The sequence below is a fragment of the Haemaphysalis longicornis genome, unplaced genomic scaffold (assembly GCF_048455015.1).
Source record: "Haemaphysalis longicornis isolate Haplotype H1 unplaced genomic scaffold, Haemaphysalis longicornis Haplotype H1 scaffold_4, whole genome shotgun sequence".
Lineage (NCBI taxonomy): Eukaryota > Metazoa > Arthropoda > Arachnida > Ixodida > Ixodidae > Haemaphysalis > Haemaphysalis longicornis.
In genome coordinates, this window is record NW_027526361.1 from 109,509,698 (window position 1) to 109,536,605 (window position 26,908).

Here is a 26,908-nt window from a genome sequence, read left to right on the forward strand (position 1 = left end):
GAGAAAGGGGACCTGAAAGCGTGAGGGTCCCGGTTATTTGGTAATCCATGAGCTTCACAGCGCGAAAACAGACCAGGGAAGTCAAGGAGAGGGTCTACAAGAAGAGGAACGAGAAGAGGTCACGGTCATCTACTCGACAAAGATCCGTTTCTGATGAAAATGGCGGAAGAATAATTTACCGAGCACTCTATTTCGGCACAGCATGGAAATACTTAGGAGAAAGGGGACCTGAAAGCGTGAGGGTCCCGGTTATTTGGTAATCCATGAGCTTCACAGCGCGAAAACAGACCAGGGAAGTCAAGGAGAGGGTCTACAAGAAGAGGAACGAGAAGAGGTCACGGTCGTCTACTCGACAAAGATCCGTTTCTGATGAAGATGGCGGAAGAATAATTTACCGAGCACTCTATTTCGGCACAGCATGGAAATACTTAGGAGAATGGGGACCTGAAAGCGTGAGGGTCCCGGTTATTTGGTAATCCATGAGCTTCACAGCGCGAAAACAGACCAGGGAAGTCAAGGAGAGGGTCTACAAGAAGAGGAACGAGAAGAGGTCACGGTCATCTACTCGACAAAGATCCGTTTCTGATGAAGATGGCGGAAGAATAATTTACCGAGCACTCTATTTCGGCACAGCATGGAAATACTTAGGAGAAAGGGGACCTGAAAGCGTGAGGGTCCCGGTTATTTGGTAATCCATGAGCTTCACAGCGCGAAAACAGACCAGGGAAGTCAAGGAGAGGGTCTACAAGAAGAGGAACGAGAAGAGGTCACGGTCATCTACTCGACAAAGATCCGTTTCTGATGAAGATGGCGGAAGAATAATTTACCGAGCACTCTATTTCGGCACAGCATGGAAATACTTAGGAGAAAGGGGACCTGAAAGCGTGAGGGTCCCGGTTATTTGGTAATCCATGAGCTTCACAGCGCGAAAACAGACCAGGGAAGTCAAGGAGAGGGTCTACAAGAAGAGGAACGAGAAGAGGTCACGGTCATCTACTCGACAAAGATCCGTTTCTGATGAAGATGGCGGAAGAATAATTTACCGAGCACTCTATTTCGGCACAGCATGGAAATACTTAGGAGAAAGGGGACCTGAAAGCGTGAGGGTCCCGGTTATTTGGTAATCCATGAGCTTCACAGCGCGAAAACAGACCAGGGAAGTCAAGGAGAGGGTCTACAAGAAGAGGAACGAGAAGAGGTCACGGTCATCTACTCGACAAAGATCCGTTTCTGATGAAGATGGCGGAAGAATAATTTACCGAGCACTCTATTTCGGCACAGCATGGAAATACTTAGGAGAAAGGGGACCTGAAAGCGTGAGGGTCCCGGTTATTTGGTAATCCATGAGCTTCACAGCGCGAAAACAGACCAGGGAAGTCAAGGAGAGGGTCTACAAGAAGAGGAACGAGAAGAGGTCACGGTCATCTACTCGACAAAGATCCGTTTCTGATGAAAATGGCGGAAGAATAATTTACCGAGCACTCTATTTCGGCACAGCATGGAAATACTTAGGAGAAAGGGGACCTGAAAGCGTGAGGGTCCCGGTTATTTGGTAATCCATGAGCTTCACAGCGCGAAAACAGACCAGGGAAGTCAAGGAGAGGGTCTACAAGAAGAGGAACGAGAAGAGGTCACGGTCATCTACTCGACAAAGATCCGTTTCTGATGAAAATGGCGGAAGAATAATTTACCGAGCACTCTATTTCGGCACAGCATGGAAATACTTAGGAGAAAGGGGACCTGAAAGCGTGAGGGTCCCGGTTATTTGGTAATCCATGAGCTTCACAGCGCGAAAACAGACCAGGGAAGTCAAGGAGAGGGTCTACAAGAAGAGGAACGAGAAGAGGTCACGGTCATCTACTCGACAAAGATCCGTTTCTGATGAAGATGGCGGAAGAATAATTTACCGAGCACTCTATTTCGGCACAGCATGGAAATACTTAGGAGAAAGGGGACCTGAAAGCGTGAGGGTCCCGGTTATTTGGTAATCCATGAGCTTCACAGCGCGAAAACAGACCAGGGAAGTCAAGGAGAGGGTCTACAAGAAGAGGAACGAGAAGAGGTCACGGTCATCTACTCGACAAAGATCCGTTTCTGATGAAAATGGCGGAAGAATAATTTACCGAGCACTCTATTTCGGCACAGCATGGAAATACTTAGGAGAAAGGGGACCTGAAAGCGTGAGGGTCCCGGTTATTTGGTAATCCATGAGCTTCACAGCGCGAAAACAGACCAGGGAAGTCAAGGAGAGGGTCTACAAGAAGAGGAACGAGAAGAGGTCACGGTCATCTACTCGACAAAGATCCGTTTCTGATGAAGATGGCGGAAGAATAATTTACCGAGCACTCTATTTCGGCACAGCATGGAAATACTTAGGAGAAAGGGGACCTGAAAGCGTGAGGGTCCCGGTTATTTGGTAATCCATGAGCTTCACAGCGCGAAAACAGACCAGGGAAGTCAAGGAGAGGGTCTACAAGAAGAGGAACGAGAAGAGGTCACGGTCATCTACTCGACAAAGATCCGTTTCTGATGAAGATGGCGGAAGAATAATTTACCGAGCACTCTATTTCGGCACAGCATGGAAATACTTAGGAGAAAGGGGACCTGAAAGCGTGAGGGTCCCGGTTATTTGGTAATCCATGAGCTTCACAGCGCGAAAACAGACCAGGGAAGTCAAGGAGAGGGTCTACAAGAAGAGGAACGAGAAGAGGTCACGGTCATCTACTCGACAAAGATCCGTTTCTGATGAAGATGGCGGAAGAATAATTTACCGAGCACTCTATTTCGGCACAGCATGGAAATACTTAGGAGAAAGGGGACCTGAAAGCGTGAGGGTCCCGGTTATTTGGTAATCCATGAGCTTCACAGCGCGAAAACAGACCAGGGAAGTCAAGGAGAGGGTCTACAAGAAGAGGAACGAGAAGAGGTCACGGTCATCTACTCGACAAAGATCCGTTTCTGATGAAGATGGCGGAAGAATAATTTACCGAGCACTCTATTTCGGCACAGCATGGAAATACTTAGGAGAAAGGGGACCTGAAAGCGTGAGGGTCCCGGTTATTTGGTAATCCATGAGCTTCACAGCGCGAAAACAGACCAGGGAAGTCAAGGAGAGGGTCTACAAGAAGAGGAACGAGAAGAGGTCACGGTCATCTACTCGACAAAGATCCGTTTCTGATGAAGATGGCGGAAGAATAATTTACCGAGCACTCTATTTCGGCACAGCATGGAAATACTTAGGAGAAAGGGGACCTGAAAGCGTGAGGGTCCCGGTTATTTGGTAATCCATGAGCTTCACAGCGCGAAAACAGACCAGGGAAGTCAAGGAGAGGGTCTACAAGAAGAGGAACGAGAAGAGGTCACGGTCATCTACTCGACAAAGATCCGTTTCTGATGAAAATGGCGGAAGAATAATTTACCGAGCACTCTATTTCGGCACAGCATGGAAATACTTAGGAGAAAGGGGACCTGAAAGCGTGAGGGTCCCGGTTATTTGGTAATCCATGAGCTTCACCGCGCGAAAACAGACCAGGGAAGTCAAGGAGAGGGTCTACAAGAAGAGGAACGAGAAGAGGTGCAGTTCTGGTTTTTAGCCCCTCTTCTTGTCGTCGCTGGTCTGTTTTCGCGCTGTGAAGCTCAGAGAAAGGGGACGTTGCTAGTTTTCTTTGTGGGCTGATTGGCGCCAATATAACAGAAAAGTGCTCCAGGGTCATACACGAACATTACTGATGGTTTACACAATACAGACGACACAAGGGGAGTCGGAGGAGGAGGAGGAGGAATAAACTTTTATTCAGGCCCAATCTGACTCCGTGTGTGGAGGCAGACCAGTGGGGAGACTCCTTAGTCCAGGAGTCCCTGGCTCTGGCTGGCAGTCCGGGCCCGTCTCACCAGGTTAAGCTGGGACGGAGGAGAAAAAAAATTAAAGCCGTTCCGCTCAATGTGAAAGCTGTCGGAAGTGCGGAGCAGTGATTCGCCATAATGCCGTTATCCGCACACTGCTACCACCTCATGCAAATCAAATTTCCCGCCTTCGCAATGCTCGCGCACCCCCTGTCTGAAACTGCTTCAGCGGGAGTTCTGTTCTCTTTGTGCTTTTCTCCCCGCACGTGCTGGCGTTGCACTACCACATTTTCCCCAAGCGCGAGGATTTGATTGGATTGCATTAAATTAGATTGGATAGGCTTGGATTGGATTGCATTTGAATTGGATGATAAGCAGCAGCAAGCATGATAATCAGCTAATGCTAGACAACCAGGAAAGCTAAGAATAACCAGCTGAATCTTAGCTCACGCTACGTATATCCTGGCATAGCCGAGCTAAGCAAGTGCTAAGCGCCGCAGTGGTTCACGAGTTTCGAGCGCTTATGAGTATATAAACAGCTTGGCTTTCTAAGCCTCTGGGTTACGCCGTGGCGAAGGGACCGTGACAGGCTACACCGTAACGCCGTGGCGGTATGCTTGGTTCCAGCGAGCGAGCTAGGACGACAAGGCGAGCGCCTAAAGTGCTCTGCACTTAATAGGGTTATTATTTGCTTAAGGTGACGAGTCGTTTAGTGCAGCCAAAGATGCCTCAGGCACATTTTCACATTCAGACGCACGGAACGCAGTACAACGTGCCCATTTGAATATATCTTCCGAGGGTATGGCGATTTGGCGCTACCTAGTATGGAGGACGACTCTCTTGCTTTCTGTACGGTCCGGCTGATCAGCCATAAAATTTCTCGGTTTCCATGTTCCTGAAGACGTTTACTAGAGGAGCTGTGTTCGGATACTATCTTATAATTTTTTTATGTTTGTTCCCCAAAGCTCCCAGCTCCCAAAACGAAAGCAAAAAAGAACAGTTAAGTTCCTGCGGGAATTGAATTCGAATTTCCACAGCAGCAGCCTCATGCGTTACGTTGTAGCTATTCCGGATTTTCAGTGCGCAGCCCTTTGGCGCCCGCCACAGTGGTTTGGCGGCAGCGACGGAGTCCCAACCGAGCGAGCCGAGGCAGATGAAAACGGCGGAGGAAAGTGTGGCGAAAGCGTGAGGGGGAGGGCGACGCGGCCGAGCAGAAGCCCAGCACGCCTGCGTGCTGCACATGGTCCTTTCGGCGTCCTCCTTCCTGCTCATCCGAACCACGTGACACTTGCGCGGGAGGTTCAAACCCGATTTACGCACGTTACTCGGCCGCGGCGCGCTGCGAGCTAACGGCAAAGTTGCGCGCGCCGCTGCGCGTTCTGATGACACGCTCGCTTCCTGAGGCGCAGCAGCTATGCGCCGTGACCGAGAATACTGCAGTTCGCGCTGCGCACACATTTCGCATTAGGGAGTGTAGCAGTTGTCATGTGATTTTTCTCTTTATTTCGGCTAGTCCGGCCCGTTGCCAGTGCTGGGCAGAGGGCTGGCCTACTGCATGCCGCGTCACCCGCGAAAGTTGCGACGCGTCCTCCTGTGCACGCCTTCTGCAGACGCTGTCGCTTGAAGTGCGGCTAGTCGACCTGTCCAAGTAATTTGCATCAAACGACGAGGGAATCAAAGGGAACGCAGAGGCGCAAACCCGACGTAGCAGTACCAACAAATTAAAGCAGTTCCACTGAACGTGAAAGCTGTGAAGCGCGGAGTAGTTATTCGCCATGAGCGGCTGGGGCGCCCTCCCTTGACTGGTTTCATTATTAGCGTGGCATTGATACCGAAAATAGTGAAGAGAGGAAGCAGCAGCCCTAGAAATGGCCTATAAAGACACACTAGATTGAGTTTCATTAATTTAGAATAATTATAGCCTTAATTCGTAATTTTTTCTGCATTTTATATCTTTGTGGACTTATTTGCGGCTCAGCAACGGCAGCCTCCTTGGCAATGGCGCAGCGCTGGGATCACGTGACCCTAACGCATTGCATATCAGTAACGTGCGCCTTCGTGGTGCAAATGGTACTGACTCGAAAGACCCACGTTCGAGCCCGGCCAGGGGAAGCGATGATCTTTTCGAATCCTCTTTTTGGGTGCGCGACGCCGCGTTACTGTAACTGTGGCTACATACCGTGCCCTCGGGCGTGCTGCGACGACAAGCAGGGTCCTTTAACTGCTCGGGGCGTAAAATATTCGGTAAGCATCGCTACGCTTTCGCCTTCAAAATCAGGTAGGGAGACGTCTGCGGCCGCGGAAGCTTTTTTTCGTTCCCGGGGCTCAGCTCCCCCACCGCACTCTACGAGGAGGCAAAATGAATCACTAAAGCACGTGCTGAAACCTGTATCCTTTCTGTGACCCGGGATGGTGGGCTGTTTATTCTGTACTTTCTCTCAGAAGTCTCTGTGCAGTTGCACAGCTCGGCTGGTGTTCCTCCTCCGCAGAGTAGAATGGCGCAGTTTTCCGGAAGGAAAACTGTGTGCGTATGTGTGCGTATGCTGTACACCATTGTGTGCGTATGCTGAGCACTAAGTAATGTTGCGCCATTGAGCCAATCAGTGCAGACGTTCATGGAATGTTCGGTGTTTTCCCGCCGGCATTATTACAGTGCCAGGAGAGGCCCCGAACACGGCCTTTCGAAAAGAAGTGGAGACATTGCATACGACTGTGCGTGCTGGGGGTCATCGTTTTGTTGATCGCCGCCATTTTGGTGCTCGCCACGCTCTATCCCTGGAAACGGACCTTCTCTGGTGGACAACACGAGGCGCTGTTTTCCGGCTGCGGAATCTCCGACGATTGCCACACTGAACTCAAGGTCTTCATGGGGACGCTCAACTACAGCGTCGATCCGTGCGAAGACTTTCGGGGGCACGTGTGCAGTGGCGGCAGGCGGAGTCCCGAAGAGCGGCTGGACACGGCGCATATCATGCGGATCGCTTGGTACAAGCAGGGAGCCCGGTTTCTTGAAGTCGAAAGAAAACCTGCCGGTAAGTCGGCGCAGAGGTATTTCTACGGCAAGGCTGTCTATGGCTGGAATCCAGCAGACTATCGCCGACCGTAGTTTCATACTAACATATACTAGAGGGAAATCTGTCGCTGCAGTCGCGGTATAGGTAACTAGTATTGTAGTTCACTATAGTGGGCGGCGCCATTGCCGCTAGCGACGTTCCTCGCCTACTTGGGCTTAGCCGTACGGTTTCTTTTTTGTCTCGAAGACAAAGTCAACAAAAAAGGGTAACATTTTTTGTCGATAATCGTACATGAAACTTCTAAATAATGACTGACAAATAATTTTTTGGGCGTCCAAGTTTATAATAACAAAGCAAATTTCATTACAGTAATCTTGTAGCTTTTTCTGCAGCCAGAGCCTACTTTTCAGCCTGTTCATGAGCCATGCCAAGGACAAGTGGAGCGTGCCTGCCCGGTACTTGACGGAACGCTTGCTGAAGCGAGGCTCCCCTAGACCGTGGCGCCAGATTTCCCACTAGTATATATTAGTATGAAGCTCTATGTCGCCGACGAAAGAGCGATGTAGACAAAAATCTTACGGGAGCGTAGCGCCGCCTTGCGGAGCCCACTCAAATACCCGGGATTGCAAAACTGTGTGCCACACCTTCAGCGTATCAAAAAATAAATAAATAAATAAATAAATAAATAAATAAATAAATAAATAAATAAATAAATAAATAAATAAATAAATAAATAAATAAAAATTACACCATCTTCCCGTAGGGGAACCCTGAGTAGTATGCGAAGCAGGCATGGGGTCGATTCAAGTGCCCATTAGTTTTCAGTTCGTCGTTTCCGTGAGGTTGAGGTACGTAGCTACCGTTATATTTACCCTTTGGTTTCCATGGTAGCTACCACACTATTCACTTACCGGAACAACGAAATGGGAAATTGCGTTGACCCCACGGCAGTTTCGCATACTACTCAGGGTTCCCTTACGGGAAGATGGTGTAATTTTATTGGCGGGGGGTGGGGGGTGTTAGAGTGGAGAGGCATTAAAGAGAGAGAGAGACGTTGCACGTGGTATGAGTTTGTCTTTATTTAATCACAATCATCATCATGTTCAACGTAGGTGACGTCGAGCTGTGGTTGGCGTTCCGCTTTGATTATGACTGCCTTATGGTCTGTGAAATGTAAAGTCAACGGCTGTTGTAGTGGATGAACCATGAAGTTGCTGAAGATGTCGATGCACGTTCCCCGGAAGGGCTGCTTGTAATCACGGCCCGCCGAGACTCGCCGACGCACGCCGCTGCCGACCACGATGAAACGTCGAAGGCGCGTGAAGCGTGCTCGTCTCGTGCCGGCCCAGGAAGACTGCGGCAAGACTGTCGCTCCAGGAGCCCTTAAAGGGGAAGCGTGCTCGTCTCGTGCTGGCCCAGGAAGACACCTGCAACACTGTCGCTCCAGGAGCCATAGAAGGGACCGGGCGTTCAGCAAGCCGAGCATGCGCAGTGGGGGTGTGGACGGCGCAACAACGACAACGACAAGTGAGGGACATAGCCCCGACCATGAGATGCTTCGCATCTAAAAAAAATCATAGAATATATGCTCCTAATGTCACAGTGAAGTTGTCACTGTTACAGAATTACTGACTGCTGTCAATATAGGACCATCTACGGTGGGAGTATGGTCACAGAACGCGGCTGTAAGTGTTGTTTTCGGAAGTATCCGGAAACAAATTAAATGAGAATTAGCCGCGGATACGACTCTAACAGTATGCCCCGGAGCTCAGTCTCGGTAAAGGTCAGAGGGAAAAAGAATGCCCCGCCATCAAGTAAAAGCGTTGCTGGGCCACTCCCAACGAGTGGGTCTGGTGCTTCACGCGGAATCATTCGAACAGCGTCGTCTGGTACCGTACAGTCAGGATCAATTTGAAAGTTCTCGCGGGAGCACCGACTAAGCAAGACGACAGCGCCGTTCCGTGGCACTTTTTTTTCGTTGGCGAAGACGAGATTATGCTGCCCTCCCTCACCCCTTGGCTGTTGCATAGAATTCGCTCACCCCCTTCTGCAAGGGCCGACTGCCACATTCTTTTTCTTCATTGCTTTTTGGATGACCATCCGCGTTTTGTTTCTAGGCGATTTGATAACCTCGACATTTGCGGCATTGCGGAAGAAAAATACGATTTTTTTTAAAACCTAGAATGTTCCGGCATTCCGACATAGTTGCCCTGAGAAGGCTGCGTATCAGTGGGAACTATATCGACGACGGGAGGAACGAATAAAGGAACAAGAAACGAGCGTGGCCGTTGTCGCTTCTGATGGTAGTACGCGCACTGCATGGAACAACCAAGGGAGAAGCAAACTTAGCATAAACTCGTTGTCGCTAATGCTAAAAAGTGTCACGTGACGGCACTGTCGTCTCGTTCGGTCGGCGCTCCCGCGGTAATCTTCAAATTGATCCCGACTGTACTTAACAAAGTGGGGCTCCGCTCCCTCCTATACCAACTTTAGCATTCATGTACTAAAATGACTAGCAGTTTTAGTCGAGTGCGTATATGCCTGAATCCTGAGGATTTGCATTGCGGTTGTATGGGGGCTTGGGGAACACTCTGAGGAAAAAGGGTGTGGCAGTTTCTTTCTTGAGGGGGAAACAGGAATGTATCATATATTGCTCCCTAAGGGGTAAATACATTCTCCCTTTAGGAGGGAAGAACGCGTTTCTGCCCCTAGGAGTGCAGGAAGATTTCCCCCTTTTCGTGAGATAATGGAGGAGCGTTCCGCCCCTGGGGGCGCTATTCGAGCAAGGCTTGTTATGCGAGAAAAGCCTAGCTAGCTGAGCGGTTTGAGAATTGAGGAAGTACAAATAGGTAGGTTACTGTGGTTGTGTGCACTTAAAATGCGCTAAAATACCAAAAATATTACCTACCGAGCACCAGAACTGCGGTTAACAATCCATGATGCCAATCGTATATGCGGGACTTGCATTCGTCCCGCTATAAGCGCTCCGTCTACGCGTTTAGCGCGAAAGCGCCGCTGTAAACAGAGAAGTCGTAAAGGTTCCATTCGAAATGCTGCCTTTATTTCCCAAACGCTTGTAATCCCGCGGTTCACCGAAACACGAGATCACAAGCATATAATGCAGCCGTTAGAGAACAACTAGTTTTTGTTAGTCGTCTTACCTCGCCACAACTGATGCATCAAAACGCAGATCCTCCGCAATCGTGTATCTCGGCGCAAAGACGGCGCGGGTGGCACAAAAAACGGATTCGCCGCATCCGTACGAGCGAGGAGATGACACTGCTCGCCATCTAGCCAGCCCGAAGTAAAGCAATCGTAAAAGTTTAAAAAGGACCGATAGATGACGCAAAGAAAAACTTGGGGCGGTAAGGGGCACCTACTAAGCTTCACTATCAGTGGGCGCTAATGTCAAGGCGCTTCCTCGATGGCTAACGTATGAATACAACGTATACAAGTAGGAACAATGAGCTTGTTGTTTGTTTCAAATAACCCACAATAATGCGTAAGCCTCAGCTGTGTTTTGTTGTTTCATCAAATGTAACTCGTGTTATTGCAACCTTTTATTAGTTTCAGGTTTTGTAAGGCGTTCTAAAATAGCTCAAAGAAAAAAAAAAAAACGTGTAGCGAGCAGTACGGCGCGCACGTTCGACACTGCCTGCCTTGCCTTCGCTCTTTTAGTGAAAAGCGCATGGCTGGTCTGGCAACCATTCAGAATCGCCGGCCGAAATGCATCTGAATGGTGCCTTTAGTTATTGATAACTGATGTATGAATATGCTGCTGTCCGTGCCCGTTGATGAAGAAAGGGGCAGTTTAGTATCATCGCTGCTTTCGTTTACCCTTGAGCGTGAGTAGAAAGCGTCCACAAATGCGGTGGTAACGTCGAACTGGGCGCAGGCGAGTCGCACCCAGCAAGCATGCAGCGACTACCACAGATTGACCGCGAAACACACGCCTGAGAACCGTGCGTTTGCGTGGCGAGCGCATGGTGATAAAAAAATGGCCGCGTATTTGCTCCTTTCGTTGCAAATGTCGTCAAAAGACGATAGTCTTTATCGACTTTTGCCAGGTAAATGCCTTTCTTCGCTTTCCCGCTCACCTCTTATGTTGTTCCTGTTGCGTCGCGCTCCTCCCAAGGTAAAGACGCCAAAGGTTTGCTTAAATCATTTTAAATTTCCCGTGTTCCACTGCTCCAAACCGGGTGTCTCGATGCCAACGCTGCCTTGCGGCAAAGACGCGTGTGAATCGAGGCGCCCTACTTCAACGTTTGTAGAACCGCGTTTCCCTAGTCCACGTGCGTTCCAAGCAGGACGTGGAACCTATCTAGTGGAACCTTAGGTAACTCTTGCAACTTGATTTCTTCAAATGCCGCCAGAAGCTATATGCCGCGGGCGACAGCAGGCGACGGCGGAGTGATATTTTTTTCTTCAGTTGATGAAGTATTTAATCTCGCCAAAATCAAACATCTACGAATTTTTATAAAGGAACGCTGCAAATATCACTTCTGTATTAATTTGTTGTCTTATATATGCGTAATGTCTTGTTGTTCTTCAACAATATTGACAAGTATGAACATTACACCGGATAGACGGGCACATTTAGCTGTGACTATATAAGACTATTGAGCAGGCATTGTTTTACTTTGGCCGGGTGGCTGAATCGAGTCACAGACAGACAGACGGACAGACAGACATATAGACAGACCAAAATTTCTTCGTTTGAGTAGCCCAAGAAAGACTATCGTCTTTAAAAAAAAACGACAGTGAGAGGACAAGGAAGCACCGCACTGCAGGGGTGACGTTGCACAGAGTCGACGTGTACGCCCGATCGGCGAAAGCCACTGTGCAACGAAGAATGGTTTAGTTATCTGCGTCAGCGCCAACAGCAGATCGCAGACGACAGGGGAGAATGTATGCTCCCCCGTGTCCGTGTTTTGTAGAGGCTGTACAGAGGGCGCTACGTGTAATGAGCCAAAGGGAGAAACGCGCTGGGTTAGGGGAGAAAACCCGCATTTTTCTCCCTTTCTCTACCCTTTTGATTGGAGTGAATGATTGAAGAATGAAGGTAAAAATGAGAAAAAGTGCAATCGCAAGGGACGCGGGTTCATTTAGTCTAACCGCCCGACCTTCTATTTTTTGTAAATACTTCTGGGTGCACTATAGGCACGCCTACACATTTTGTGGCGTTGCCAACATGGTTCACAAATTGCTTTTGTGTCATCCGTTTCTTCCTTTGTTTTCTGCGTCATTTGCTCCGTTTACGTCGCCTTTTTTGGATGTGTACACCCTGCTCAAGTTTTGTTCAACAAAGTTACCTGTCTAAAGCCTGCTCTACATGGTGCGAATTTCCCTGCGAATTCGCTGCAGCGGCGCCGCTCGTGCGGAAAAGCGATCTATTCTCGTCGCTGCCGAAGCTACGGAAATAGAGTTCAACAAAGTTACCTGTCTAAAGCCTGCTCTACATGGTGCGAATTTCCCTGCGAATTCGCTGCAGCGGCGCCGCTCGTGCGGAAAAGCGATCTTTTCTCGTCGCTGCCGAAGCTACGGAAATAGAGTTCAACAAAGTTACCTGTCTAAAGCCTGCTCTACATGGTGCGAGTTTCCTTGCGAATTCGCTGCAGCAGCGCCGCTCGTGCGGAAAAGCGATCTTTTCTCGTCGCTGCCGAAGCTACGGAAATAGAGTTCAACAAAGTTACCTGTCTAAAGCCTGCTCTACATGGTGCGAATTTCCCTGCGAATTCGCTGCAGCGGCGCCGCTCGTGCGGAAAAGCGATCTTTTCTCGTCGCTGCCGAAGCTACGGAAATAGAGTTCAACAAAGTTACCTGTCTAAAGCCTGCTCTACATGGTGCGAATTTCCCTGCGAATTCGCTGCAGCGGCGCCGCTCGTGCGGAAAAGCGATCTTTTCTCGTCGCTGCCGAAGCTACGGAAATAGAGTTCAACAAAGTTACCTGTCTAAAGCCTGCTCTACATGGTGCGAATTTCCCTGCGAATTCGCTGCAGCGGCGCCGCTCGTGCGGAAAAGCGATCTATTCTCGTCGCTGCCGAAGCTACGAAAATAGTCGTTCTTGCGCACGAGCGGCACCACAGCTGCAAATTCTCAGGGAAATTCGCGCCATGTAGAGCAGGCTTATACCGGCGTAAAAGTTACCTTCGGAAGTCGTGGCACCAAAGCCCAATTTTAATCTCTCGCTGCAGTGGCGGCAGCGGTGTTCGACGCCTGCGTAGCGCAGCTGAGTGAAGATGTCGGGGACTTGGCTCGCGTTCTCCAGTTCTTTCGGGAGCGGGGCATCCCATGGCCTGCGCCAACCGGAGGCAGGTACCACGCGCTCGACGTACTCCTCGATCTGGTCATCAACTGGGGCGTCGCGTTTTTCTTCGAACTCACACTCAGCCGCCGACCCGGACGAACCAGGTACGCTTGCATTACAACCAACTGGAGGGGACTTGAACCCATGTGGTCGCTCTTAATGGCTACAATAGGAATGTCAATCCTTCTTTACTCTGTCAAACCTTCCTTACGGAATCGTTGTCATTGTGCATGGGAAAGTTGGCGGCCACTGTCGCGTCACAGAGTTCTTGAGCAACGTACATCCAAGTGTAATGAGGCGGACGAGATCACAGCTGATGTACATGGAACAAGCGGGAACCGATCCTCGTCTTCTTCAGCTCAATGAGCCGCTGCTTCGGCCATCAGGGGAGGCGCTCTTTATGAGCTGACATGTAACCACAGGAACGAAGCTCGCAACTATCGAATACGCGCTTTTCGTTAGCAATGTGCGGGTGAATCGCCTGTGATTGCTTCTGAGAATCCGCGACCATCACCTTATGACAGCAGCTTACATTGTCATTCGCGAATCGCCCTTGCGGGTCTGTACGAATCGTGAAGGGCTTTTTTAACGATGGACGACCACGAAGATGTCACCGAGAGAGAGAAAAAAACGAGCTGTAACTACTCCTGGTGGAATTACGCCAGGCTGAGTAGCTGAGACCGGCAGCCAGCCGGAGCCACTAAATGCTACCGCGGCATAGTGGCTAAAATAACCGCGGGCCTGATAGAGGTGCATCTCCCATGGTGCATTGCGCGGGAGGAGAATGCGGCATTAGAGGAGATTGGCTTGCCAAAGCTGGGCCGCCTGACGTCATGTTCCCTCCTAAAATTTTTCTTCCTCCATGCATATCATGCGTTCGCCGTTCGGCGCCATTGCGGCGCCGTGGCTCGGGGCGCGGTGTGGCGCGGCACCTCTTCTCTCAGGCTGTATTCTCGGTAATTTAGAATTCGTTGTCTGGGTTGCGTGTCTTCTAGTTTTGTGTTCGAGCGAACACATACGAATCCACAAAGCGAAACATTAGCATACACGCACCATTACCCACATGTATGAGACCCGGGCCTGATGCGGGCCTGCCTCAGGCCCGAGGCCGGCTCGAGCCCGATCGAACAATTCCTTACCCGGCCCGCGGGCCGGGCCGGGCCGGGCCCGGGCTTTCGGGCCGGCCCGGGCCCGTACAGTGCTGTGCTTCACACACGCTTCATGTTACAACGCAGTTCGGAAGCCGCTAGTATCAGCGTGTATACACGATAAAGCACAAAATAGGAAAGTACCAAACAAAACAATCCCCCAGAACATTTATCAGGCCGTGAGGAGCACTTGCGTCAAAACCGGCGCAATCGTCATTATAGGCCGCAAATGTTTCATCGTGATGAAAGGAATGCTACAAAGGGCGTCACTCAACGGGGCTTCAGTGACCATCGGAGCATCGCTGCAGGAATCGACAAAATCAGCGTGCCTGCGAGGAAAAATTCACCGCACCTCCCCGAAGGGAATCGTGAGGAAATGCGAATGCATTTCTTTTGCGCGAGAGTGTGCGGAATTTATAATTAATGAGGAGACGGTGATTTGTAGCGTAACCATTTATTTAACACCACGTGGGAGCTCCGGGGAGCTCCCGCGATGCGAGCGCCCTCACACGCCCGAGCGCGCTCCTCCTCTCCACTCACTCGCCGCTGATCCGCCCGCACCACCTGCTCCGGTTGCTAGGGGAGAGGAGGAGCGCGCGCGCTCGCAGCTGTTGCTATGGGAGAGGGGGTGAGAACGGAGAGATAACACCTGCGGGCGCGTGGACGCCGCACGCCGCCTGACATGGCTCGACTAAGAAATGCATTCGCATTTAAAAAAAGACGCGCATGCGCGCCGCGCTGGCCTTTACAACATGCGCCAGGCCTCCAGAGTGGGCCTCGGTGGCTTTTGCCACGGGCTCGAGTGGTCAAGAATATTTAGTCGCCGCCTGTACATATATGTGTGTTTTCTTGTTTCCTTTCGGCATAAACCGAGTTGAAGTCCAGCGTGTGTTTTATCTTTTCCTTCTTCGTCCATTGTTACAGTTCGCTAGAAGTATGATTTCATTAGTCAGTAGGCAACTCGCCCAACTCTCCGCTTTTATTGCACAAAAATTGCGATAAATTGTGGTTTTATGAAGATTCATGATAAACGGTTTCCACAGCGATGCTGTTTAAGCTGGTGAGTGGGCAGGCGAACGTGCGTAGGAAAACTTCGCCGAGCGCTGACGTCATCGCGCGCCGCTCGCCCCGCTCGGGCAGAACCCGTACCACCACCTGTCGGAGGTGCGATACAACTGGTTCGATCACGGATTTGTAAACGCGTCGCGTGGAGGCTCGCTCTATCGCTTGTTGCGGCGAGTGGTGCAGTTTTGGCAGTGTAAAGAGAATTAATGCCAAATTGAAAGAAGCCCAAAGGACCGAGAAGCGATAACGTTAATCAACTTCTTAATTAGCGGCCCACACGCTAGATCACACAAGCCAACGGTGACTACCGAACCAGTTTAAACATTTTGGGCAAACACTCGTACTGCTGCACCCTCCGCTATTCTTGGAGCTTTGCCGCAAAGCCGGTGGGCACGCCTACATTGTACATACTTTAATGACCCGATTGTTCAGTGCTCTTTTGGGCTCTAACGACGACACCACGCGCGCTTGACCGAGTCTCGAAGAATAAGCACGCAGAAAACTTGGCCGAGTCTCCAAGCATAACCTCGCATAAACTTAGGCGAATCAAGAACATGCTAGGTGGGGCCACCAGCTTTGCTGTTTGCCCAGTCTATAGTGTGAAGCTGGCCAATTTTTTTGGTACCTGGAATCCCTATTGTAGTATGAATAAAAAAGCTGCTGGTTGATGTCGTTTTTACTAGCATAAATAACCTTGAATAGAAACGGCAACTTTCCCAAAACAAATTCACACTCAGAACGTATTTTTATTGTTAGATAACTCAACAGGCATTAACTGTCGGCCGTTGAAGGGCCTGTTGAAGTTCGCCGAGGTTTTTCCTCCTCCTTCGCACGTTTGCCTTGGTGGGGGAGCAGTCCGTTGGATGCTTGTAACGTGTGAATCGAAGATGAACTCCTTGATCTGCTGGCACCTTGAAGATGTGACAGTTGCGATATCTGTGATCAGAGAACGTTTTAATACGTCTTCTACTCTATTTACAACCTATTGACACGGGGTTTTATCGAACTCCTTAACATAAAGCAATCTTTGCAGCCCAATTCAGAAAGAGCAATATCCCTCCGTTGAACGTCCGATTGGTTGCAGTCGGAAACGTCCGCCCCGGGTTCCGTCCGGCCAATTACCCGGTGCCATCCGCCCTATATATGACGGCGACCTTTAGCCGCCTGCAGTCCTTGCCCCTTCTCTTCGAAATCCGGCGGTGCATGGCTGCTTGCAAAAGGCCCTTGCAACGTCACAGTAATTTTACAACGTGGCGCAATCACCACCCCACCGGGAGATGCGTACAACCTTCACATCGTGTACTGGCGTTGTCGGTTGCGCGGGGTTCTGTCTTCCGTGGGCGAATAAAATGGCCACGGAGATGTTGCGCAGGTATCTCGCAAGCATGCACCAATCCGTCAACGCCGTGCGATAATCATCGAATGGTCAGCCGCGTTGTGTCACCCTACCGTCACCCGGTCGCCGTACGCGTGGTTGGGGGGAGGGAAGGGCAGTGAGGAGGCATCCAGATGGCTACGTGTCTTTGGGACCCAGCAGACCGGGTTTAGCTTTTGCGGCGTCCGAAATTTCCACTCCATATAAGCGCTTTCCACTCCAGCTATGCAGCACCAACTAGCCCCTACACATGCCCTGTGAACGTTAAGTCCAAAATTTCTTACAAACCAGAACTCTCCATTATCGCAAACTAGCAAAGTAAGGCCATGAAGTGTTGCATATATGCGTGGCTACGCAATTGCGCTAACACTGTGCCAGAATTAGACTGGTTCAGCTCCATATGACGGGGTGGGTATTGTCTTCCAACCAGGTACAGCCTGTTCGTCAAGTACATCGACTCAACCCATCCGCATGAGCAGTGGGTCAAGGGTTTGCGGAGGCGCGGTGCCAGCTTGGAGTACGCCAGACTATTTTACCAAGTGTACGGGGCCGGGTCTGCGCCCACGGCTCAGCTGGAGCAACTGCTACGAAACGAGATCTCCATAGCGGGCATCATAGCGCAATCCGCTGCACATTCATCTAGCAGTGTCCCATTCAAGTTGGAGATGGCTGAGGTTGGAAGCCTGACGCCCAACCTGAGTGTCTCCTTGTGGCTGACGACTCTCAACAAGCACTTCCGACCGTACACTCTGCGGCCAGACGACGAGCTGCTCATGGCTGGGGACGCGGTCGGCACTGCGCTCAACGAAATCTTTATCCGGTGAGGTGTTTCTTTTCTTCCGGGGTGACAATTGAGTTAATGCAGAGAGTACAGGAATGCTGGCGTCCCACTGTCGTGGCGCATTTTGACTGACAGTACTCAAAGAAATACGGGAACATAATAACGTCGAACAAATACAAGGCCCATTTAGCAGAAAAGGTGGCTGGAGCTTCGAAATGGCGAAAGCCGACCGGAAACAGAGCGTTAAAAAAAAAAAAAAAAAGAAAACATCGAGCAGCCTGCACTTATGGTGTATGGCTGGAGAAACGGGAGGCGAGGGTCGACCTAGCTTATTTCGAGTTTGCTAAGTTTTTGCTGGGTTTTGCTACAATTTGCTGAGTTTTGTTCGGTTATCCGGTCTCCTTCCATGCTAGGGCAAGTTTTGAGGGGTTGGGCCAAGTTTAGCCGGATTTCACAAGGCCGTTCCGGTCGGCACCCACACAGACGGCGGGTGCTCGAGTCACGGGAAGAAGCTAGGTCGACCTTAGCTATTTCACCAGCCTTGCACCACTTCGCTCCGCCATTTTTTTTCCGCGGAGTGGTTTGACTGTTGGGAGAGCTGCTGCGGTTGGTCTACGCCTGTCTACGCGAAGAGAGGCTGCTTCTCCAGCTGGTTCTCTGCTTTTTACAGACGGCCTCTTTTTGAACTCGGCCTTTCGCCGGCTGAGCCCCACTACCTCTCTTCCTAGGGCAGTCCACCTTCTTTCATGCCGGGCGTTCCCCGACTAGAGGTGAGCCCGGGTGCGAGGATGACTGTCGACGCTGCTGTAAGCTCCGTCCGAGTAGAGTTGAGCCCTGCTTTGAGGCTAGGCCGGAAGGCTAGCGTGTGCCCTGCCCTCTTTGCTGAAGCGCGCGGCTTTCACGCTCTCCCTCCTCGCGAGGAGGCACAATCTGCGTCATTTCTCATAGTATTTTTTTGCTTACGCCACCGGACCAAGCTCAAGCTTAAACAGCTCCACTAACGAGTTAAAGACGTTTGAAACCGGACGGCCATTCAACTGAGGTCACTTGTCGAGCACACACTTCCGAGCATCAGATCAAGCACACACTTGTCGAGGCGGCTAGTCGAACACGCACTTTGACCACACTTCCGCTCCGCGGCTCTTGCTGCCTAAGGATAGACGGAGATTATGCGCTGCGGCTTTCAACCTAGTCAATGTCGACAACCTGCATCTGCATTTCGACTTACCATAAAGTGGAAGCTGCTTGGGCTGTCGTTAGGCTCAACGTTTATTAACTTCAAATGTCTAAATTTAGCATTATGTGCTATTGTCAACATTCCCAACCAGTATTCTCTCGTATCCAGTCGAAGGGATTGGCCAATGGCGTTGATGGCCATGGTGAGTTCTGCGCCGCGATTCTCTAACTGAACTGGGTTCATTCAGCTGCGATGTTAACGTAGCCACCAGAGTTATCAGATGCCTCCACATTTAGAATAGTTGACTGGTGTGTTCGCGAAAATTGACTGGCAGTGTTAAGAACGAAGGAAAGCTTTATTTTGTCTTTACGACCGATTTAAATGTACATAACATCACCCCGCTCGTAGAAAATGTTTAAGTCGACCTCTGAAAACGGGTAGAAAATACCTCCAAAGTTGGAGATCATCTACAGCCTTTTTCTTTTTCTTAGTTGGTGGTAGTTGGTGGTTGTTTACGTCCTTTTTGTTAGTTTCCAACACCCTAATATGTAGGTTTACACACATGTACACAAAGGCTGTTGAAATAGTGGACACCATTCTTGGTGGGTGTTGAAAAGGTGTGGAATGGGTGTTTGCTATTTAATAAATTTTTATGAGTTATTAAACATAAGAACCACCAAATGATTAAAGCGTTTTCGCAAATCGACATGCTGACTTGTATTGCTCACACTAATTAAAATGCAGAATTTATTAGCGCTGAAATAACTAATTTTGGCGACAAGCCCACCGACTATATGAGATGACTTTCCTTTGCTGGCTACAAACGCAAGAGCACATGTATTTCTGAGGCAAGCAAGTATGTACTGGTTCTCCCAATGCATCCCTTTGGTTTTCTTGCCCAATTCATTTGTGGTCCATGTATGACTTATGCGCGTTGAATGCGTCTGTCATGCTGCGCGCTTAGCCGATCCACATTGTCACGCGTAGCTGCGCTGCCCACAGCCTTGTTTTAGGGTGCTCAGCAACCTCACATCCTTATTTTAGGGTGTTACAAGCAGAGTGTTTTTTCGTCCTTAAACCCAATTTTAGTGAAAACACGTTTTTAAGGGATGTGCCATTGGACAAGATTTTTACAGCTTTTTCTGCCAAAAAGGATTAAAAAAAAACTCCCACCTCCCCTCGCGGGAACCCCTGTGTAGATGCGACGCATAGGCGGAGCGGCGAAGGGACCGCGTTTTATAGCGCGCATAACGTTGAGGGGACTGCGTAGACCGGTCCCAGTCGATGACGACGTTGGCGTACTTGTAAAGCGGCGTGGACTCTAGGTGTTTGAGCCAAGCGTGGATGTTGCTTCGCCGGAGAACGGCACACCGGTTATATGCGCAGCGCGCCCGAAGGAGAGGAAACCGCGGAAGAGAGAGTACTGCACATGCACCGGCCCCAGCGCATCTGCCGCGGCTATGACGCAACACAATCCAACACAATCCACTTTAATCCAATCCAATCCAAATCAAATCCAATCCAAGCCAAGCCAATCCAATCGAATCCAATCCAATGCCCCTCGCGAGAGAGTGTTCGCTATCGGAGAGGAGAGAGGGTGAGCGGCGGAGAGCGCAGCTGGCGCGGCGAGGAGAATGGGGGAGGGGTGGACAACGCCGACGACGACGACGACGACGACGACGCCGGAGGGACAAGGCGAGTGAATCAGATTCTCTGCATCTAAAACGTTTAGTGGGAATAATACGGGGAAAGATCGTGTTCGTAGGCGTAAGATGAAAGGACTTTGTTAATTAACATTCTTCGGGGATCGGACTGCAGCAGTCGTGGACGAAAAGGCAAGGCATGTGAGTTCGTGGGCCTCTTGGTCGGTGGCTCGTTTTATTACAGACCATTGTGTCCGGCTGTCCAGCTGACGTTAACTTTTAGAAGCGACGCTCAGAGCATCTCTTGTCGGCGGCCCCGTCCTTCCTGCGTGCGTCCGTTGTTGTCCGCGTGCGTCCGTTGCTGTCCGCAGCCACTCTTCCGCTCTCCTCTCCGATAGCGAACACTCTCTCGCGAGGGGCATTGGATTGGATTGGATTCGATTGGATTGGCTTGGCTTGGCTTGACTTGGATTGGATTTGAATTAGATTGGATTAAAGTGGATTGTGTTGGATTGTGTTGCGTCATAGCCGCGGCAGACGCACTGGCGCCGGCGCGTGCCCAGGTGAGAGCGTGTGCGGCCCAGCGCGTTCTCACTCCGCCGGTGGGCTGCGCTGCGCGCGGTGCTGCGCATGTGCAGTACTCTCTCTCTCCGCGGTCTCCTCTCCTTCGGGCGCGCTGCGCATATTAACCGGTGTGCCGCTCTCCGGCGGCCTTTCGGTCGACGGTTGCTCTCCGCTTGCGCTTGAACCCCCCTCAGCGTCGCATCACACCAGGGTTCCCGCGAGGGGAGGTGGGCGTAATTTTTTTTCGTTGTGGATGGGAATATCTTTCCTAATCATTTACGTATTCTTTCTTTAGCCAACAGTCTAACTCCCTTTGAGAGCCTGTAGTTATGTTTACGCATCTAGCTGACACTTCCGCTGGACGATTTGCCAAGAGGATGGCTCCAACTTACGCTTCTTTGTTCCTGTATGTAGGAGGGCCATGCAGTCACAAAGATTGCCAGCGTAGTCAGCTACAATTGCTGCCTCTTACTTTCGTACATCCCGGAGTCGGTGTATACTGTACTGTCGTTATATCGGAACTTCCATCGACTGAACTTGATCCTGCCATAGCGCTTGTCCTTGAGTAGGCATGGATTCATGTTCGCGGTTGGGAGTTTTAATTTGGACTCTCGGATTGGTCGCATGTCCATGATGGCGCGCAGCCCATACCTTTCCTAGGGAGGAGGTGTTGCGAGCTGCACCCTTGGTGTTCGGAGAGTGGTTTCTCTGATTTCTTCAAAAGCGTTTTCAAGGAACAATTTCGCGGCTTATTTTTCCTCATCATCATCAACAGCCAATTTAGCTCCTCTGCAGGTAAAAGACGCCTACCATTGGCCTTCTACCGGTACTGTGCCGGGCTGCCCGAGCCTATTATTTGCCTCCGACTTTTACCTCGGCCCTCCATCAAACTAATTCCCTTCCTCTTCTACTAGACCCGTATCGGGATATCCATTCTCTTTCCCTGGTGTCCACTGGTTGTCAGTTCGTCTTACGTCAAAGATTACGAGATAAAGGGTTGTCCATATGCTGTCCTGATGATGGTCTTCGTTTAATTTTCTTCAGAGGAGGGAAATTCATGGTACGGACCCGCCGCGGTGGCTGAATGGCTAGAGCGTTGTGCTGCTGAGCCCAAGGACGCGGGTGCGATGCCCAGACTCTTTGACCGCTTTTCTGATGGAGGCTAAAAGCGAAAACGCCCATGTGTTCGATATATCGGCGCATGTTAAAGATCCCCAGCTGGTCAAAATTAATCCGTAGCCCTCCACTACGGCGCGCCTCACCGCCTGTGTAGCATCGGTGTATTGTACTCTAAAATCAAATTAATCAGATAAGACTCATGGAGCCGCCGATCATGAGCCGGAAATCGTAGTACGGTAGGCTCTCCGATTTCAGGCTCACGTTCAGCGGCTGCATGAGTCTTACCTAATTGATTTGATTGTAGGGTTTAACGCGCCAATGCTATACAGGCGATGAGGCGCGCCGTAATGTGGAGGGCTACGGATTAATTTTTTTTCACCTTTGTATCTTTAACACGTAATGAAATCTCGAACAAACGGGCGTTTTTGCCTTTCGCCTGCATCAGAAAAGCGGCCGTCGCGTTCGAGAATCGAACCCTCGCCCTTAGGCTCAGCAGGACTGCGCCATAGCCACTGAGCTAACGCGGCTTTATCGCGATTTTATCGCGATTTTATCTTTTAACGCGGCTTTATCCATTTGTCTTCCCAGGTACAGCAACGACCAAATCCTGGAATCCATGGCTTGGTGGTTCGTGCAAATGTACTCCTACGCCTTGTCTCCGTTGGCCGCTGTGGCAGCGTTGGGGAACCAGGCGACTGCAGCATTATCCCGGCGCCAAGACTGCTACGTGTTTGTCGAGTCCTTCCTCCAGAGGGCACTGCTTTATGAGAGGGCCAAGCACGTGTCTCTGGAGGGTCAAGACTTGCCTGCCACCATGCAACCCATGTTCAGGCACTTGCAAGACGCGGCAATCCGCCTCGCCAGGTCCGCTTGTTCGTTCATCCTTTGCATTACTTGTAGCTAGGGCAGCTACAAGCTTTATCGACAGGTGGGACCCGAAGGCATGGGTTGTGACTTTGCCACTCCACCTTAGGCATCATCGCGCTTGCCTTGCTGCGTTGTTACTGAGGTATGGAAGGCCGGTGAGGTAATGGTGTGGACACTTTACGGGGTGCTGAGGCAATAGAATGATCGGAAGTCATTGATGATAGAGCGCGCCGGTTCTATCTCACTACGGCGGACAGTCGCGTTACGGCGAAGAGTGCATAACGGCGAAAGGGCGACAGTTTCAGCCATTCATATTATCTGCAGCTAGTTCCATGCAACATTGTGACAGCTGTGCGCTACGATCAAGAGCCTGCATATATATGTTGACGCGTCTTTCCCGCATTTTCATTGTTTTCGGGCACTTATTTTATTTTTTTGCGTGTTTCGCGTGTTTATTTTTTACGGCGGAAGGTGGTGGTACGGCTAAATATGTGTTACGGCTGAAAGTTGCTGTAACAAATCACCAAGAGCTCACCTGAAAAGTAGAAGAACCAAGAACAGCAAAGCGAACCTCTATAGAGAAACCCGAAACACGATCCAAACCGAGGAGCACCAGCGGGGGCGGAGCCAGACAGGGAGACAGCCTCCCCCTCACCTCGATTGCCCGCCGCGGCGGCCGCTTTTTGGATGGAGGCAAAATGCGGAAGGCCCGTGTGGTTGAGATGTCGGTGTCCGGTAAAGATGCCCAGGTGCTCAAAAATTAATCCCAAGCTGTAGGTACGGCATGGCTCACAACCCATGTCTAGCTTCGGCGCGTTACACCCCAAAATCAATCAATTCAAAGCTTGTGCGTAATACCCGGTCACACGGGCGCTTTCAATCGCGAATACGTCGATCCGGACTGAGCTCAGTCCGTATCGGGCGCTGCTACACGGCAGTTGAAATCGCGATCGATCCCGATCCCGCTCGAACTGAACCCTGGTTTCTCGAGCGCGATTAAAGGTTCCAAGTGCGATCGGACGAAAGCGGTGATACTCTCGTCCTCGCTGAGTAATGGCACAGAAGGTGACAACTAAACTGACGCCACAAATTGCATCAAATAACTTTACTCAAATAAGCGTGCAGTATAACTACGACCTCGCAATTAACCCGCAAAAAAATAAAGCAAGTGCCCGAAAACAATGAAAATGCGGGAAAGAAGCTTCAACATATAAATGCAGGCTCTTGCACGCAACGCACAGCTGCGACAATGTTGCATGGAACTAGCTGCAGATAATTTGAACGGCTGAATGGCTGAAAGTGTCCCTCTTCCGCCGTGTTGCGACCTTCAGCCGTAACGCACTTTTCACCGTAGTGAGACTCTCCGCCGTGTTCCGACGTAGTGCACTTTTCGCCGTAGTGAGACTCTCCTCCGTGTTGCGACGCTCAGCCGTAATGCACTCTTCGCCGTGACGCGACTGTCCGTCGTAGTGGGACGATGCCGAGCGCGCCAAGGGTCTTGGTATTGGTTCCGTACATAAAACTTCCGCACTTGGCTTTCCGTGGGTGCCCCACTCCCACTCACGGCGTTTTCATCCAGTCTGTCCCTGATACTGCGTTTGGCGCATACTCCAGGTTAGCAATATCTGACACTTGTAGGTGTTTCTGGAGAAAGGGGCTCGCCTCAAATCCTGAAAATTAAGAATGGCCTTTGTACTGTTAGGATTTTAAATGCAGAGCATTTGTTAGCCTCGCCTGTTCCTGCGTCGGACGGTGTCAACAGTTTCGCGTCCGCAGCAGGTGCGCCTCTCCTTCCCTCCTCTCTCTCAACAGCAGCTGGCGCGCGCATGCGTCGTAGTCAGCCCGTTCGCTCCGTCGCGGTCTCGGCCTAACAGGTGCGCGATAGCAGTGCGGTGGGTCGTAGAAGGGCGCGCGCTGCTTGCGCATGCGCGCTCTCCCCCCCGTACTGCTCTCCCTCTACTGCGCGCGCTGTAAACATAGCGGCTAGCGGTCGCTCGTGTTTCAGTCACTGCGTTGCTCCGTCCTTCCTTGGTTGACGCTCGTGCCCACGTTTACTCGTGTCTGCTACTCCTGCATCACGGAAGAAGCGATGGAAGCAACACTGCCTTCAATCAGTACTGAGGCCCCAATGCTCTGCATTTACTCGTGTTCCCCTCGCGGGAAGGCGCGGGAATTTTTTTTTGTTGTGTAGAAGTTGCGCAGGTCGGCCCGGATTGTCTGCGATGAGGACCATAAATTATATAGGCACGTGCTCTTACATTTTAACCGGGAAAATGTCAGTTACGTGAGCATTTTCAGTTTTATATTGGTGTGCCTCATTCCTCCAAATGACGGTTTCTTTGGTAGCTTGCTTGGCACAGAGGATCCAGCGTTACGTCGTATCTGCGGACGGAAGTTTTATTGCCCAGCACTCTAGCGCCCGATCCTGTGGTTTGATGGCGGCGATATCCTCATAACCGTGCGAAGGATGGAGGCTCCACAGAGAGAAAGAGGACGGAGGGGGGAAGTGTATCGAAAATGTAAGGGGGGAGGCGGAGAGACCGAGCAGAAGATCAACCCCGCGCTGTGTGCTGCACGTGGTTCTTCGTCGTCCTCGTTGCGTGGATCATCCGAACCACGTGATAGTTGCGCGGGAGGTTCAAACGCTATTTGCAACAACATGCTCGGCGGCGGCGACGCGCTGCAAGATAACGGCAGGATAGCACGCGCTGCGGTGCGGTCGCTGATCAGGCGATCACTACCCAAGACACAGCAGCTATGCGCCGTGACCTAGAATACTGGAGTTTGCGCTGCGGACAAATTTCGTGTTAGGGAGTATAGAAATCGGCAGTAGTTTTTTTTATGGTACTCGCACACCCGTCGAGTCGAGCGTTATTCTTGATACCGCCCTTACATCACTAATTCCAGGATCTAAAAACTTTCGGTATTTCTTAGGAATAAATTAGCAAGGGACCCTGTCACAGAACGTAAGAGAGGCTGTTCCCTGTAATTTTCGAGGGTGCTGAACTGAGGACGTGTTCCTACTCACAGCATTTCCTGCTTGCCGCAATGTCGACGGAACCATTCAAGCGCCAAAAGCATTTCTTTTAGGGTTTGTTAGGAAAAATGATCTGTTCTTTTGGTATACAGTATCTTTACAAATTTTTATGTTGTATTTACTATTTTGTGGAAAGTTGCGTCCTGGTGGTGGGTAGTTCCAGCCATTGTCGATGATTTATTCCAACACTGCGGTCACTCGCGAGAGGCGATTTTGCGAGCTGAAGGCATTAGACTTTCAAAATGGTTTCAAGACAGTTAGCACTGATTTTGGAGGGAGATCTTCTTCTGATGGTTAGATGCCCCGCATAGCCCATGTTTGGGGTGAGCCATCTAAGCGGCTTGTCACGTCTTTTTCCGAAAGTATGGCCCTTTGAACCGCAGTAACCTTTAAACGCTCGTTCTTTTCGTGGCAGCCCTAGTTCTGGAATCGGTAGTGTTTGCTCTCGAGGTTGTTACACTAAGAGTTATATGTGTGCTTCTGGGTACTCACATATTTCAACAACTGCCTTCTACAAATTTATCAGTAGCAACTGAAATTCACAACTGAAGTTCGTTCAGTAGCAACGGAAGGTCTGAAGTTTGAAATCTCCTGGGCTGTATCTCTTTGATCGGATACTTTTTCATCGGTATACACCTTAAAAGGACATACAACCGATTTTTGTCTAGGATATGTACTCTAACCAAAATGAAAGGGCGTTCATTAAAACACCTTAATGTGAAATGGTTTTGCTGATAGCGCCCTAGAACTTTCTATATCGAAACTTTTGATATACGAGCCGTACGTGCCCTCCCAAAAATAATGCTGGCAATCATGACATACACCAGCGCGGCAATATAGGTCAGTGTGCCAGTGTGCGAGATGAAAAGCGGTATTTAAAAATTGTACCCAGCTAAAAAATTGTTAAATGCAGAATTTCTTATTCCTTTTGTGGTTTTTAATCACTAGAAGCAGCCAGCTGTATGTAT

General features: G+C 50.4%; 1 protein-coding gene across 1 annotated transcript; it reads left to right on the plus strand.

Annotated features, from left to right (window-relative positions):
* The first annotated feature begins 6,709 nt into the window (after window positions 1-6,709).
* Window positions 6,710-22,940, plus strand: LOC144179922 (uncharacterized). Its single transcript, XM_077708342.1, has 4 exons — window positions 6,710-6,875; window positions 13,052-13,268; window positions 17,183-17,572; window positions 22,625-22,940. Exons 1-4 carry the CDS (start codon window positions 6,710-6,712, stop codon window positions 22,938-22,940), a joined length of 1,089 nt encoding a protein of 362 aa, XP_077564468.1.
* The last annotated feature ends 3,968 nt before the right edge of the window (window positions 22,941-26,908 follow it).

What these genes read in the sequence shown, in the direction of transcription:
- LOC144179922 (XM_077708342.1), top strand. Translation starts at nt 6,710, where the DNA reads ATGGGGACGCTCAACTACAGCGTCGATCCGTGCGAAGACTTTCGGGGG. An exon ending in AGTCGAAAGAAAACCTGCCG is followed by an intron (nt 6,876 to 13,051) that starts GTAAGTCGGCGC and finishes CTCTCGCTGCAG; the next exon opens with TGGCGGCAGCGGTGTTCGAC. An exon ending in CTCAACGAAATCTTTATCCG is followed by an intron (nt 17,573 to 22,624) that starts GTGAGGTGTTTC and finishes TTGTCTTCCCAG; the next exon opens with GTACAGCAACGACCAAATCC.